The 17,352-nt window shown below is 23.9% G+C and overlaps 1 protein-coding gene across 3 annotated transcripts in view; it reads left to right on the forward strand.

Moving 5' to 3' along the window:
• The first annotated feature begins 737 nt into the window (after positions 1–737).
• Positions 738–17,352, forward strand: part of LOC132921066 (G-protein coupled receptor moody) — a 155,223-nt gene continuing 138,608 nt past the window's right edge. The window contains exons 1-2 of one of the 3 annotated variants that reach the window (XM_060983893.1): positions 738–869; positions 9,688–10,011. In XM_060983893.1, coding sequence (XP_060839876.1) covers positions 9,751–10,011 — 261 coding nt within the window. In that variant the 5' untranslated portion in view covers positions 738–869; positions 9,688–9,750. Of the gene's footprint in view, positions 870–4,524; positions 4,899–9,687; positions 10,012–17,352 lie in introns of those variants that run through there. The other 2 variants (XM_060983891.1, XM_060983892.1) reach the window with 2 other exon arrangements.

Here is a 17,352-nt window from a genome sequence, read left to right on the forward strand (position 1 = left end):
ATTGGAGTTTTAATTTTAGTATTTTAGGTTACTCATAAGTAATTTTTACTGAAACTCAAAAACTGTACTGTCACATTTTATATATATTTGAAGATGTGACAAAATTAGATATTTAAATAATAAATAAAGATTATAATTATTTTGTTTTAATTTAAAATCATTCGTGGTAATTTTAAATTTTAACGTATAAAATAACTATACGCAATGACCATTGATCATTTCAAAATATTTAGATTAATTTGATATTTTTCTTATTCTTATCGTATTAGTGTATTATTAATAGTAAAATAGATAACTATATAATGGAAATATTTAAATATATGGTAAAATATACATACCTACTAAGTAATTAAGGCTTACAAATCTTCTTCGCTCAGAATTGTTTTTTGTACGGAATTATTGATTATTGCATTCAAATTTAACATACCCATTATAGTGACCTACACTATGATGAGGTTTATTTAATTTAAAATGTACATCAAAGAGGTTACCTATTTCTCCACTTAAAAAAAAAATGGACTTAAGTAAATGATTAAATTATTGTGTATACTAATATTTATAACCATATTTATTATGTAGATAGTACTTTGAGGTAATCAAAGGTGAAATTCTTATGTCAATATATCAACTCCAATTAATCATTGTATGAATGTTATAATTGTAATAGTATGCATCTTCCATATTTTATTTAACTGATTTAAAATTTAACTGTAGTATACCCATTAGTATTTTCACATGCTTGGTGCTGTATACGCTTCAACTAGGATAGTTACCTACAAACAGTATTATATTTATGCATTATTAATTAATAATAGTTGTGGCTTTTTTAAAATTTATTAAAACATTATAAAAACGTGATAAAATAATGAGTAAGTAACAAGCATAATATTTTACCAATTATTTTGTGTTTTGGTTATTTCATTTATTAATATATAATATAAAATTAAGTAAAAATAACAAATGGACCGTAATATTTTTTTGTCACTTTCGGTACATTTTTTGTTTATTTATCTTATTATATGAAGTAGGTAGTTAAACTAACTTTATTGTAATTTTAATTTAATTATTTTAAATTATAAGTAGTTATAATAGTTGTAAATAAATGTACGAGTATACATATATTTTTTTCATGTTAAATTTAGTTATTTAAAAGTTATTAAATTACACCTAACTTAGTATAAATTTATAGTTGTTAGTTTAAAGTCAATAGTATTATGTTTTTGACTAGTCGATTCTAATTGCTTTTACTATTAACTATTATATAAGTGTGTTTATGTCTGATGATGGTTTTCAAAAACAAAACTTAGCCAGAGCATAATTATTTAGTGACGGTGAAGCTAGGTTAATTATACAGAACCTCCTAATACGATTAATTACGCACTGCCGACTTAGAAAACGATTTTCTCACATATGTCACATACATAAACTTCGATATAGCTTATAATTAATTCATCTATGTCTGAGTGACTAAAGTGTTTGGTAAACAGTGCAATTTATTTAATAATTATATGTATTGAGGAATATATTTGAATAGGGGAAAATAAAATTCAGTTTGATAAATAATTATTATATTATTATTATATTATATTCTTTAAAAAATATACAAGTATTTGGAAAAATATTACATTTATAAATCCAAGGTAAATAAACATTTTTTTGCACACCTATACTTTATAGCTGTTGCTTGTATAGGTAAACGTATTATTATTATTTCCACAGTCATACTAAAATTAAACAATTTTAATGCATTAAATTGTATGTGCCTACACTATATGGGTCTACACGGTGTTGGCATTTTTGACGACGAGAAAATTATAATTTATTACATTTTTATAATCCCAGCTACTTAAAAAAATATGTTTAGCACTCAACTAAAAAGTTAAGCATAACTAGAATACTATTATTATAATATTATTATTATTGTATTGTAATATAGTAATATTTTATTTATTATAATAAATTTATAGGTATACCTAGTGGTAATAGATTTTAAATTAATAGGCAGTGTAAAATGTAAATATATAACTTATAAATTAAAGCACTGATTAATCGTGGTTGAAAATAATTATAACCTCGATGTTACGATTTTTATTATACATTTTGGGGGATCAAAGTTTTACTTGTAGTAGTATATTTATGAGTTCCCAAGAGATGCACGTCGCCGTCGCGGTCGCCTACAGTGTTATTACTGTCGTCTGTCAGACGTATGATAATACGAATATTTTGACACCCATCTTTACTATAATTTTGTAACCACTAAAGTGATAATAATTTCCGACGTGAATGTGTTTTCCCAAACAATATAATTACATTACACTAAAAATCGGCATTTGGTTTTAATATTTTCATTATGAATACTGCGATGTACAAAGTATTATAGTGTATTAGTATATTTAAATTTTAATTAGAAGTTTAGAACTCAATGTAATAAACTAGAATTAAACTAAAAATAATTTTGAGTAAAGGTTTGTTACTGTTTTATTTTAAAATTATGTACAAATTAATGGTTGTAAATTATAATGCATAATAGTTTCTTTTAAATTTAAGGTGACCGCAAAAAATCCTTAATACTTCAAACTTACTAATATATAAATTAATAGTTTCTAATAATAATAAACATTATCCTTGAAAATAACATTGTTAATTATTTATGTTAGTCCAGGTTTAAATTTTGGAAGTTTTGAAACCAACAACGCAGTAGGTTCAAATTTAATTGTTTGAAACTTATGTTAGTTATTGATATTATTGTAAATCGTCAAAAATTAAAGAATTCTATATAGTAAATTTTGAGGATAGGTATATTGTCATTAAAGTAAATTCATGTAATGGACATATTCAATTTAAATTAAATTATAAATGCTTTTAATCGAAAAATGTTGTATGCGGAAATGGTGTCTTGGACTTTATTTCTTAGGAAATTTTATAATTTATTTTCTATAAGTAATACAGCAAGTTGAACTATTTTATTCTGAAAATATTGTATGTATTATACAATAATTATTTTAGGATTGTGTTATATTTTATTTTTATTAACTTATAAAGTTAATATTGACATATAATAGAAAAGTGTGAATGGATACGTAGTATAGTTATATAAAATAATATAAAATGGACTTTAAAATTAATCTAAATCTAATTTTCATTGTAAGTATATGAAAATAATTTAGGTTATGGCAAAAAGTTTCAAGTTTCAATGTTTAATATTTTTTCGAATTACAATAAAATAAATAGAATCGTTAGTGAAAAAATTATTATTTTTCATTTCAATAACCAATGTTATCATGTTGAGGTACATGAATTTAGCGGAAAATCAAACTTTAAGTGACTAAGTTACATAAAGTTCCCGGAGAGAAGTTTTCAAGTAGCTTTAACTGAAAGAGCTCAATTTTGAAAATGGTAGTATTAAATAACACTAATTTAGCTTATTACTTATTTGGTTTTTTCACACAATTCCAATTTGAACCTTAAATTGCATAAAAAAAATTGTGTCAACATATTTTCAATAAAAGTAAATATTACTAATAATACAACAACTTATAAGAAATTTAGTTTTACATTTAACTATTTAAGGCCTTTTGAAAGAAAAAAATATCAACATAACAAAAAAATTCAAAATTTCTATAAATAGCGTAATGTTTTCATTATTTTTTTGAAAAAGTTATAATGAACAAAATATAAGCAATAGTGGAATGTTTAAGTTTTTTAAATATTTGTGATTAATTTGTATTTTTAGGTATATCTCCATTTCGAGTAAACTATATTCCATTTAGCCTTACATTTATTTGAAATTAACAATGTACACGACAGTATATTGACTGTATCGGTAATAATGTTTTTTTTTAATATAAATATAAAATGATTTTAGATTTTTTAAATACATTTTTTTTTGGTTATGAAAATAATATTACTATTAGATTCGAATCATTTGGGAGTTGTAATAAGCAGCTGATTATATTAATAAATTTATTGTAAGTTGCATGGACAAGATATAAAATTATACTACGATAAAAATTCATTAATTTCAGCAAACTATTATGATATATTTATGTTTTTATCGAATATTTTCTTATTACAATTTACATAGAAATATTAGGAATACATGGTTTTTCTAGTTTTTAAACATTTTAGATGTTCAATTATTTGAGAATAATCCTTTAAGTCGTAAATATTAAAATTTAAGTCTTTTATAATATTTTGATTTTTGATACAATTAGAATGTTTGAAATAATTAAAAACTAGATGATAAAATATGAACTGTAAAAAAAATGTCCTTGATTGGTTTTTATCCTACTACAATAATCAATTAGTTCTAGTCAAGGAACGATGTATTATTATTGTAGTAACATGTGTTAATAACTTTGTTCGATTATGAAATTAAGGTTTAAATTTAAGATTAAGATAAGCGTTGATTAAACGATTGTCTTAAATATATAGGTAATAAATAAGATATCATATAAATCACTGTTGTCTAACTTTTTTTTTCCTTATTTTTTTCAACAGATCATTCACATCTTTTTACTCCAATAATACTTTTTATGTTATTTGCTCGACTGCTATTGGGGTGCGCAAACGCCGCGTTTGCCGGTAGGGGGGTCTTTGCCCTCTGTTACCGATAACGACGAGCAATCCCTACGACCACATGGTAGTCACGCCGCAGCCGCCGAGGTTCAAACGTCATTCACCGATTCACGAGGCTCTGTCTCAAAAACTTGTACATCAATCGCGATGTTTTTCCTTGGTACTCTTCTATTAAATTATTACGATAATTGTTTTGTTATTATAATCAAAAATTTCATGAAAAGTCATACATTATTTTGTATTCTATCAAAATATACCGAATCTAAAATACAATTTTCTTAAGTGCAATACAATTAAATACCTTTTATGAGTCCCACGACGTAAGTCAATAGTTCCATTATGCATGTTATAAATTTAAATAATGCATGTTATTAGAATTTATGATAGTAAATTATGAATCAATTTTTATTTCTATATTTAAATAAGTATTTATCATATTTCTGAAATAAGCATATCTACAGTTCTGATTTATCATTATTTTATTATATTAAATTAATATTTTTATATTTAAACGATTATAACAATATCAAAATTGTTAAGATACATATTATACATTAGGCATTAAAGTTTCTTATAAATTAGATCAATAAGTATAATACCTATTTAATTATATATTTATTAAATTATCAAAATTGCAAAATTGCACTATTTCCTGTTTCGTAAAGGGGTTGTTTTTAATGTTATCTCAGCAATTGAATTTACAATGTCTAATCATAAATAAACAAATGTTAATTATTTGAATATAAATAATTTATTTAAATTATATATACGAGGTTGTAAAAATATTGTGGGAGTGTCATACGAGATATATTATAAACAGATATTGTATAATATTCAGATGTAGCCATGTAGGTATCATTTTACTACGGTTTAAATTGTTAGTTTTAAATTAGTTCTGTCTCTGACAAAAAACTTACTAAAATAAAATCTCATTTTGTGATATTAAATTTCACATTCACATACAAAGTATATTTTTTAAATTGATGAAAAACGAAAATAATAAATTAAGATTAAAATGTTCAATACTGAATTATTTTAAATAGTTAATTTCTTTCTTTCTTATGTATTTTTATATTTATGGTTTATGCTCACATCAAATTGTATATTCGATTAATATTTTAACATTATAAAATAGTTTTATTATACTGAGTGATTTATCAATATGCTTACTCCCATTTTTCCTCAATAATGTAGTTATTTAAAATCGGATTTTTGGAATTTTAAATATACGTAGGTACTCGAAAACCGTGTTTTCAAATTCTTCAGATTTCTCGTATTACTTAAAAAGGGTCCGATGACGATAACAATTTCTCTTTTACCCTTTTTTATTGTAAATTATTTAAGGGAAATATTTTTTTGAACATTTTAATGTTTTAATTCAAAATTAGACTTATTTTGTTTATTATGTGATTATATTGCACCTATAAAGAAGAAAGTTAACTTAAATTTACTTAATATTATTTATAAATACTTATGATTTTATGGAAGTATATTTATAGTAAATAGAATAGGTAGATATTGGATTATGAATTATATTTTCCAATAACAAGAATTAATTATACAATTTATTAAAAATGTATAGCGTAACCATATCTACTTAATGAACTTAATAGTTCTTTGAAATCAATGTTTTGTTAAAAAGAAATACAATTATTTTAACTTAAAAAACTCATATTTAGTGTATATAATATTACTAAATTAATAAAAATAAAATTATTTTCATTGGATAAAAATTTTTGCATTTCATAGACGAGTGTGTACTTGATATAATATGTAACAATATAATAGCTATAAAAATTTGTTGTAGACAAATAATATAAAATTAATTCGTTAAAAATTTTTTTTTGAAATTCTTTTGCTAAGTAGAAACTTTTTTGAATAAAAATGTTATGTTTCTGTAAAATATTTTGTTATATAGAGCATTACGTTAAATAGAGGTTCTACTGTAAATTAATTATGACTTTCATACAGCAGTAGTTCTACCTTTTAAATGTTAGTGTAGTTTCTGATTTTTTATAAATATTTAGAAATTATTTTCACATACATATTTTTTTTGTAGCTTACCTAAGTTGATAAAGTGTGCTTTTACTATAGCCTATTAGTTATTAAATAAATACGAAATTTACATCAAATGTCGATAATTACTTAATATTTTTAAAATTGTATTATGATCACACAAGTACGTTGAATTTCAATAGTAAATAATCTATGAAAACGAAGTTTAAGTTAGTTACACTGGACAATAACAAAACACGAAGTATTTTTTAATGAATTTTTATTTAATTATTTGATTTATTTTATCTACCTTAACAAAAATAAATTGTATGGATTGAAATTCTGTAGCGGACTATTTAATATATTAAATTAGGAGATCACCATCTCGTAGTAAAAGATCACCTGTATGTCATTTTTTTATGGATATTCTAATGTAGAGTATTGGAGCATTTTTATATTTTTAAAGGAATATAGAAGCAATATTGTTTTTAGTCTTTCAATGATTTGTCTTTTTTATAATAATAAAACATTATACATCTGTGTACAGTATTTAGGGTAGAAAAAGTGTCCTAAAGTTTTATATTATATCACCTTTGTGTATCTGAAATTGGCCACAGATGGTACCTTAAGCAAGTAATTTTTATAATTTCCCAATATCTTTATTGGAAAATTTAAAAAAAATTATTTAAAATTGAAAAATAAATTGACATGATAACAATATACTAACGAACAAAATTGATGGTTAATTATTTTGATAGAATATATATTATGGTAAAGTTTTTAAACAAATTTTGACCATATTATGCTAAATATTAAAAAGTTATGATTACATTGGTTGATTAAGTTTTAATTTTGAATAACTTATAATTTGATTATCGAATACTTGATAATTTAATACAAGATAATAATTATATTCTATCATTCTTACTAAATTGTAAGCTAAATTTTATTGTGTTCAACTTAAAGCAATTTAATGATATATTTTGATTTAGAATTATTTTATTTATTGTATACATTTATATATTGAGCTTATAATGTTAAACATTCATGTACATTTAAATTGATTAAATATATATATTATATATTATATATTACCTATAAAACAGCATATAAAATTAAATTAAATTTTGATTATTTAGTAACATGTAGTAAAAATAACTAAGCACCTTTTCATAAATGTTCATGGAATATAAGTTTATAACATTTATAATATAATGTCTCACTATGCTGCATAAAATCGAATATTTCTGAGACCCTGCCACAATGTACTTTGGCATTTTCTTCTTTATCGTGACATGGTATTTAAGAAATGTTTATAGCAAATGTGTAGGTACCTTTATACATTATTTTTAAAATATATAATATTATCTACCATAGAAATACAACGAAAATTTGTTGTATGGTATTGGTACATCAAGCCATTCATAGTTGACGTAAGCAGTTCTAAATAATTAGTATGCCACGTAGAATATTTATTTAAATATATTTAAATTTATCATAATATACTAAAATTGTAAAATATATTAAGAATATAATAATATAATGGTACATAAGTGATATGCACCTACTGATATAATATTATGACACATTTAATTGCAATATTTAAATCATCGAAAATATTTTTAAAAATTCATGAATATGATTAAGTGTACACTAATATGTACATAACTTTTTGAAGTTGATATACTTGTACATTTTTTCTTCGTTATACGGAGGACCCATTTTAAGTTAAATTTTAAGTAAAATTTTTTAAGGATAATTTAGTATGATTTGAGACTTTTATTTTATTATAGTTATTAATAATAACTTATTATTAACTAACATATTTTATTTACCTACTTTGTCATAGCCACATATAATGTTTAATGTATATATATATATATATTTACGTTAGTGCTAAAAATTTGAATATTAAATGCGTGTAATCACATTTTTGTTTAAGTTGAATTATTTCTCCTTAAAATTAAAAAATAATCGATAGAATATAATATTGGATACAAATTTTCTATGTAGAAAGTTTTCAATATGTATAATATCTTCTCTCTAGGACGATGAGAATCGCCAATTAAGATCTGTCTTTCTTCTTATAAATTGTTTTGGTTAAATATGTGATATATTTCATTTAAACTTTTATTATTTACTCATATTAGAGCGTAGTGATGAAAATTAATTATATAATGAAATGGGATACACGGTTGATGATGGTGAAAAAAATCAATTTGTACATAACTTACACAAAATTGTATTGCTTTAAGTTATTTTGAATTTGTTTTATTATAAAATACGTGACAATATAAATATTACTGGGGGTTGGTCATTAATATTATATTTGTTATTTACCATTAATATTAGATAACATGGATCATTATGGTTAAATAAATAATTATGACATAATGTATATTATATGTTTAATGTATATTTTTTGGAGCAAAAGCATAAATGTTTTATTATAAAGTATAAACACTATAAACTATACCTAATCTATATTTAATAGACATTAATAAATGATAATATATATTAAATACATTGCATAGGATTAACATTTTTTTTTAAATGTTTTAAATTCATAGGCTAGTCCTCGGCCATTTTAAATGTTTAATTACATATTTAAAATTATTTTTTTAAATCACTTTTTTATGCAGTAATAGTTATCTGAAAGGTTCTTAAGCCTCTTTATCGATTGCAATTTAGATATATAAGTTTTTAGGATTTTAAATTTTTTAGTAGTTTAAACTGTCGTAAGAACTTTAAATATTCGAGTTGAAAAACTGTTATTGCGTTTATGTGTATACAAAATGTTTATGTATTATATTATAGCTTAGTTGGAAATCGGTATAGTTTTTACTGCGATTTACAAAATTATTTGTAAAAGACAACGAGATTTACCAGAAAGTTATAATGGACTCCTTATTCATCCTATATCGTATTTAGTTATATTTATTTTAAATCTAATCAAAATAATGTAATAATATTTTGACTTAAATTTGTAATTGAAAATATTTTATTTGAGCATTTTAAAAATGTAGTATTTCTTATCATTTTTTAAAAAAATTTCATTCAATTTTCATATTTTTTTCGTCTTGTATAAAGTTTTGTTTGTGGTTTTTTTTACAGGTTATCATGAAACCTTATCGTTTGCTAAATGTTATGTCTTAATGACTTGAATTTAAACCCGCAATGATCAGAGACTGGGCTATGCATCGATTTTTCACAAACAATGGTCTAACAGACAAAAACCGTAGTTTGGATGATTATCATCGGGAGAATGTGTCGGAAGTTGCTAACAACCACGACTGGCAAAATGAATTGGAGACAGAACTGTTTCAAGGATATTCGCCTGCCCTCTTAACGTTTGCTAGTATATGCTGTGTAATTTATATGATGGTTGGTGTGCCTGGAAATCTTATCACTATCATCGCTTTGTTTAGATGCAAAAAGGTAAGTGTATTTTGATAAGTTGAGTCTATAAAACTTACTATTTACAAGTTAATATAAATTTAAACCTAGTTTTTTTTATAAATTTTGATAAAGTTTTTTTTGGTTAATTCCATTAGGCTTATACATATATTATTATAAATAATCTATAAAAGAATATACTTTGGATTAAATATTTTTTTTTTTTATAAAGTTTAATTATTAATTACATATTATACTATTATAGTATTATGTAATATGTAGTATTGTAGTATGTAATCATATTTATATACAAACAATACGATTACACTATATGAAGTGATATATTTTCTATAAGACATTTATCAAGTATTTCAGAAAATACTATCGATTTTAAAAACATTTTTTTTTCATAATTTTAAGTTTTACAAAATAATTTTTTTAGAAAAACTTTTGTTTACTATTTTCTATGGTTATCGTTTTTTTGAGTATTTAATCTTTTGAGTCACTTCATATATTTCAATTCCTTAAAACAGTAAAAAAATAATTAAAAAATTAAAAACCGTGAAATATTTTTTTAAGAAAATGTTTTTAACGACTTGAATTTATAAATAAAATATTTTAAAAAACATTTGTAGTTTTAAAAAACTAAATTGTATATTAAATAGATCATCCGATATACAAATGTAATATAAATACTAAATATTATTTATTGATTAGTACCATACATATATTATATATATTTACCATATATAGGTGTATAATATTATGATGTATTTTAATAATACATTAATAATTTAATCAGATGATTAAATTCATATTATAACTATAAAAAAATTTTAATTTGAAAAATGAAGTAAATTATTTAAATGCACATTGTTCATTATTGTCCTTTCCACAATATTGCGTAACAGATTTAGTCACATTTATAGATTTATTAAGGGATAGTTATTTTAAATATGTCAACGATATAGTTGAATATAACAGTCCTGGATTGATTTATCGATACAAATTGTTCATATTATTGCACTGTAATTTTATTATATTTATAAGATTAAAATAAAAGTACGATTTAAAATTGTATTAGAAAATAAATCATATCAAATACATTTAAATAAAGTGTAATTTATCGGTAACACAAATAAGGAAATGCAATTTTTATCGTCTCTATAAACCTTTTTAAAACAGTAATAAAACTTAAACACTTTATACAAATAGTCAAGGATGAATAAAATTGCATTCCTAATAAATCACATACAGTAAGAGAATAAAAATATTTAAAGTTTGTCATTTGAAAATAACTTCAATAGTTATAAATGTTATACATTTTAATATACCTTTGTCTTAAAGGATTTAAATCCTACGGGGGAATGGCTTTTTTCGACTAAAATTATTGGCATAGAAATTCGTTGAATTTATATATTAACGTCCAGAGCTATAAACAATAATGTCACAGTAATAATAATAATAATACGGACTTAGTTTGGACAACTGCTGCTGCACTACGCTGTCGTGATAATATATATAGTTATTGATTTCACTTGTATTGTTATAAATATTATTATATATTCTGTGTAGATCATAAGAAGCTAATAAATTCAATAATAAATACTCGTATAAATTATGATCGGTTAGAGTAGGTTGGTTATCAAATATTTGGTAAGTAACGTCTCCAAGTAGTAAGAACATCATCAGTCGTTGCACGATTTGAGTCGGTTTTGAATCGCAATCGCGGGTCGTTGTCGTCGTTGGTTCCGTTCTAGACCGGAAGCTGATGGTGCCGCAACAACCATGCTAGAACGTATACACGGTTTTGCTATTAAATGATCTTTGTGCTTAAGATTTCTCGGCAGTAATGAACGTATTGCGAACGGTCGGCCGCGATGGCCGTAGGAGTTGGCCCAGATAGTCGTCTCTGAAATTTATTGATGAAAATGTAATTTTATTCCAATTAAAAGTAGGTGATTTCGATCTGTCGGTTGTATAATATTATAATTCATTGGCAGCAGGTTGACACAGGAGTTAAGTAAAATATTATCTTTGTAGAGTAGTTAAAATACCTAATAACCATTAATTTTCACGTTTTCCTGGTTTTAAGAAAGGTTATATTATATAGTTAGGCTAAATTAGACAAATTGAAGTTATAATGATCTTACAGTGGTGACTTATGATAGAGTTATATTAGAGCTAACTTATTTTCTATTCATGCTTAGTCAATTTTCATGTATAAGTTTACTTAATATGAAATAATTTTATGCTGAGTGATTCAAGTATTGATTACAGCGATTACAGTGATATGAATATTAATTATTAACTGTAATGCAGCTTAAAATGAATTTCTATGTTTAGTCATAATATGTCATTGTAAATGACAATTTTATAAAGTTTTACATATAAGAACACTTGGGAATCACTTGATAATCAAATTAAGTTGTACTATGTTTAGATTACTCTTCAATTTCTCGTATACTACAGCGTAGATTGGATTACATTTCTATCGAACCACAGCACACAGTAAAAACTCATAAAACTGTCTATGGAAAATAACGCGTAGTATAAAAGCAAATTTAATTAATGGGTTTACACAATCGGCAACTAACGTTGATTTGTAAACAGTTGTTGTTTTTGAGTAATGATAATATTATAAAATATTGCGTTAAAGAAAATATTAAAGAACCAATGAGAACTATACTTTAATATGAAAGTATAAAATATTAAAATATTATATTTAACTCATTGTCATCTAACGCAAATAATTATAATCCAGTGATTACGAAAACGATTGGATTGAAATCATATTATTTTGTTGGATAAAGGAGTTAAATCATATTTTTATATGATCGAATGTCGGAGATTAATAAATAATATTGGAGATTCTCAAATTATTTAAATATTTAGGTTTTGAAACTTTTGTTTTACATCTATTAATAAGTTATTATTAGTTAATATAATACAATAGAATAAAAAATTACAATAGATATATAAAATGTTTAACAAAAAATATTCATTATAAATTTACGACAGAACACAGAAATATACATTTTAGTTGCCATCTTTAGGTCTGGAAAATGTTTTAACCAATTTGAATCCTAAAGCTAAAATATATAATAATAATAATAATAATAGAGCCACGACACGTAAGAAAATCGCTAAGTGTTAAGTATAAATTGTTAAACTATATTCTTAGCTAAAGTTAAACATCTTTAAAATGTATACGTACAGTTTTTTAAAAGTTGAATATATTTACATTATATTATTAAAATTAAAATTATTTAATTGTATTTAGATTTTGTTACATCGAATAATTTATATTAAATGTATGTACCTACAAAATTAAATATATTTATTCAAATAATAAAAATACTATAAGCTTCTATTTATACTATAGATGTACAAAAATGTTCAAATTCCTAGAGTTATTAGAAAACATCTCGTATGTAGATAAGTATGAATTCGGTGTATTTTTAATTAATTCGAAAGGAAGTCATATTTGTGTTAGGTATGTTTGATTAGTTGAAACGTAACAGCAATGTGAAGTTTTTAGAACTCCCGTGGGTTGTTAATTGTTTGCCGGTGGTTAAAAATTTGACTGAAAAAACTTTTGATACGGAAACCTTATTAGTGAATAGTAACATAGTAACGTAGAGATGGTGCAACTATTTTGTTACCAGTTATATATTTTGAGTGTTTATCATGTACCTACTTAATGTAAAATAATATTTAGTTCCTAAACTTGGTTTTCTATAATATTTATAAATTATTAAATGTTTTTAAAATATTAAGTATTCACAAAGGTAGTTTATGTGCAATTTTTTTTTTATGTTAGAAGAGATTTTTAGATAGATACTATTTTTATATCGACGATTATTAATCGGTAGGATATGGCAAGTGTATTGCTAAGATTCCAAGGCGGTCATCTTCCGGGAACTAGTAACGGAGTCACTAGCTCAGTGGTTCTCAATTTTTTTTTAAATTCTATTTATTTATTTATTTATAGTAATTAAATGGACGGAGTCCTTATACAAAATGGTTAAAATTACAGCAGTAAGAGATTAAAATTGATAATAAAATAGGTCTGATACACAATGAGAAATGTACAAAAAATAATGCTGGTGTAAGACAATATAAAAAAAAACTTAACTAATCAAAATTAAAAGAATAACTATTACCTGTAATCATTAATAGATTAGCAGGACAATTTAACATATAGTTTTTATCCGAATACACAGGATAAAAAAGCTAAAGGTTTTCTGGTGTTAAAGAAATTAATTTAAAGTTATTTTGTACAGATTCAATATTATCATTTTGTTTAGACCTATTATTTATCCAAATTAGTGGACAATATTCAAAGTTTGAACGAACTAAAAAACAATAAAGAATTAAAAAAAAAAAAATATCACAAAAAATCCTTACATGATGATAAAACTAAGAATACGCATAGCTTTGTTCTTAATTAATTCAGTGTGATAAGAAAAATTTAATTTAGAATGAAATATTATCCCAAGATCATTTAAATTAGAGACAAGTTCAAGATTAGAATTTGAAATGGAATAGTTAAAAATAATTAGGTTCTTGATTAAATTAAAACGCATTACCTTACATTTTTTAATGCGTATTTAAAAATAGATCATTTTTTTCATACAAATTTTGTTAGTTATTTAAATCTGTTTATAAATCAGATGTTTGTATGTCCCCTTTGTAGATTTTTAAAAATCTCACGCCCCCTCTATTAAAATACTTGTTTTTTGTTTTAGTGATATAAAAAAACTTTATATTATACAAATATAAAATGGTCATAATAACAAATTAATATTAGATTACCTGCGAAGAAGTCAATAATTATAAAATACTCATAAAATTGTTATCGATGGGTGATCGTCCGAAAAATTAACAGATTGTTTTCAATTTTACTGACTGTAAAATGCTATAACTATTTTAACGACAAAATGCTCGTTATTTCATCATCACTATATTCCTCCCTGAGGAGAATCTCCACCTTGGTTAGGGATCCACTAAACTAGCATAATAATTGGAATATAATATATTAAATAAGAAAAGAAAATTAAAATGTATATACCCATTGTATATTAAAACTGTTTTAAAAATATATAAATTAAAAACAATATTGCAGTAAAAATGAAAAAAATAAATTCATTGTAAATCAAATTTCAACCAAAATGTAAGACAGCTGTTTGTGCGTGATTTATAATATACCCAGAGAAACCTGCATATATCATTTCAATATCTCATGTTTAAATGTCTACAAAAAAACGGGAATTTTGTGAGCACAAATTTTAAATTTTATCCGTTACGCTAAATGTATGGTCGTATGGATTGTGGTCGTTAATTTTGTTTTTATCATCAACTTGGATACACGGTGATGTAATCAGAAAAAATTTAGTTGAAATGTACAAGTGACCGAAACTCATCTCGGTGGTGGGGCAGTTGAATGTACCGGACAGGGATGACGATAAACTTTCGGTATCATATTAAATTATATACCCGAAGACGAGGCCCGAGACCCGTCATATAAACAACGCAATATGGCCGACAGTAATTCGCACCCTGCTATCGTACGGGCGTATGTACAATAAACACACACACACACACACACACACACACACACACACACACACACACACCGTCGCCTTATACGACGGGGTAGGAATCATTATCGTGCATACGTATATGTGTGCGTATGTTATAGAGTTTGAGTCGAGAAGAGGAGTGTTTGATTTGTATTCAGCGTTAACCCCGATGAAAATGGTCGTCGGTAATGGTTTCTTTTTTGGATTCATCGTAAATATTGAAGTGTGTATATATAGTCTGTAATAGATAAATATGTGCGAAAATTTCATAAACGAGCTACATAAAACATACCGAATATGTACCCTAGAAAATATACAATATATATAGACACAAACACGTACATATATATATATATAACATAATATATATATTATACATATAATACTACATTCTATATATTTGTGTGGAAATATATATTATGATACATATAGGAGAATACGTGTTAAATTTCTTTCCGACAATTCTATGCTAACGTCGACGCGGTCAGTTTACGTTGTTAATACTATTATTATCGTAGTTTAATACGGCGCGAAGAAATCGCCGATAGAATGTCCGTCCAAATATATATTGAATTAAAAAATCAAAACGATGATTATTTTCGACAGTAATAATGTAATTTTTTGATTTGATTATTTGATAAAACAGTTAAATGCCTCGTATAAATATAATATACAATATGCATACATATATTTGTCTGTATACGAAATATAAGGAAGTTTGATGATTGATGAAAATAGTGAAGAAATATGTCAACAATGGAGGTTTAATTACTCTGCACCATTAACGTAAAGATTGATTACTAAATGTTTTTAGTAAATTATTTTTTTTTGGAATAATATTTCATGTTAAATTTAATATTTTAAATATCAACACTAAGACTGTAAATACAATTTTTACTTAAGGACCTAAAGTTAAGGTAAACTTTAATATGTTCAATTATTATTTTAATTAATTTCTAAAAGTAAATTGTAACACATGTGTTAAAGTTCATACAGATCAGTAACGGCGTAACTTGAATTGTTTTACACTAAAATGTACAATGTTACTCTTAATTATTTCCCTTCCATCTATCATACATGTTTTACTTAGTCAATAGTTTGCCTAGCCAGATTGTAAGTAGTGTAAAATGTCAATAGTTCATTTTTAATTCTATGTATAAAACTCATTTAATATATACGTCATATTTACTTTATTCCTGCAACTGCTAATTATCGTATATTATATGCGATTCGTATTATTTATGTCTATTTATTATTTTAAAAAGTGGTTATTTTTATTAAACGAATACGTGGTTTAGTTTTAGACAGATATGAAAAAAACTTGAATAAAGCATGATCAACTTTTATAACATTAGCCCCGTTTACTGAAAACTTTTTAATAAATTTAGTAGGTATTTAATAAAACTAGAAGCATTTTTGTTTGATAGTTTAACATTTTTATACACAAAATCCCTACACAATACATATTTTATACGTAAGCTCGTGATATTTAATTATTATTATTAAATAAATTATACGAAAAATAAGAATAATAAACAAATATAATGAATTTATGAAAAAAGTATAAATTTTCAAACAATATAGGTAGTGTAGTAAATGTTATTTATTATGTTCTACCAATTTTACGATAAACATTTAGAGTTATAAATATCATCACTATAATAATAACATTTTGTTATAGGTGTTCAAAATCCATGGGTTCATATTTCTTTCTCACGAAATCATATTTATTCCCACACGCTGTACTGTACCACATGTTTTCTAAACATCCTTTTTTTTCATTCTAAAGGAACTTAAA

Source organism: Rhopalosiphum padi, chromosome 2, assembly GCF_020882245.1.
Source record: "Rhopalosiphum padi isolate XX-2018 chromosome 2, ASM2088224v1, whole genome shotgun sequence".
In the NCBI taxonomy this organism is placed as follows: Eukaryota; Metazoa; Arthropoda; class Insecta; order Hemiptera; family Aphididae; genus Rhopalosiphum; species Rhopalosiphum padi.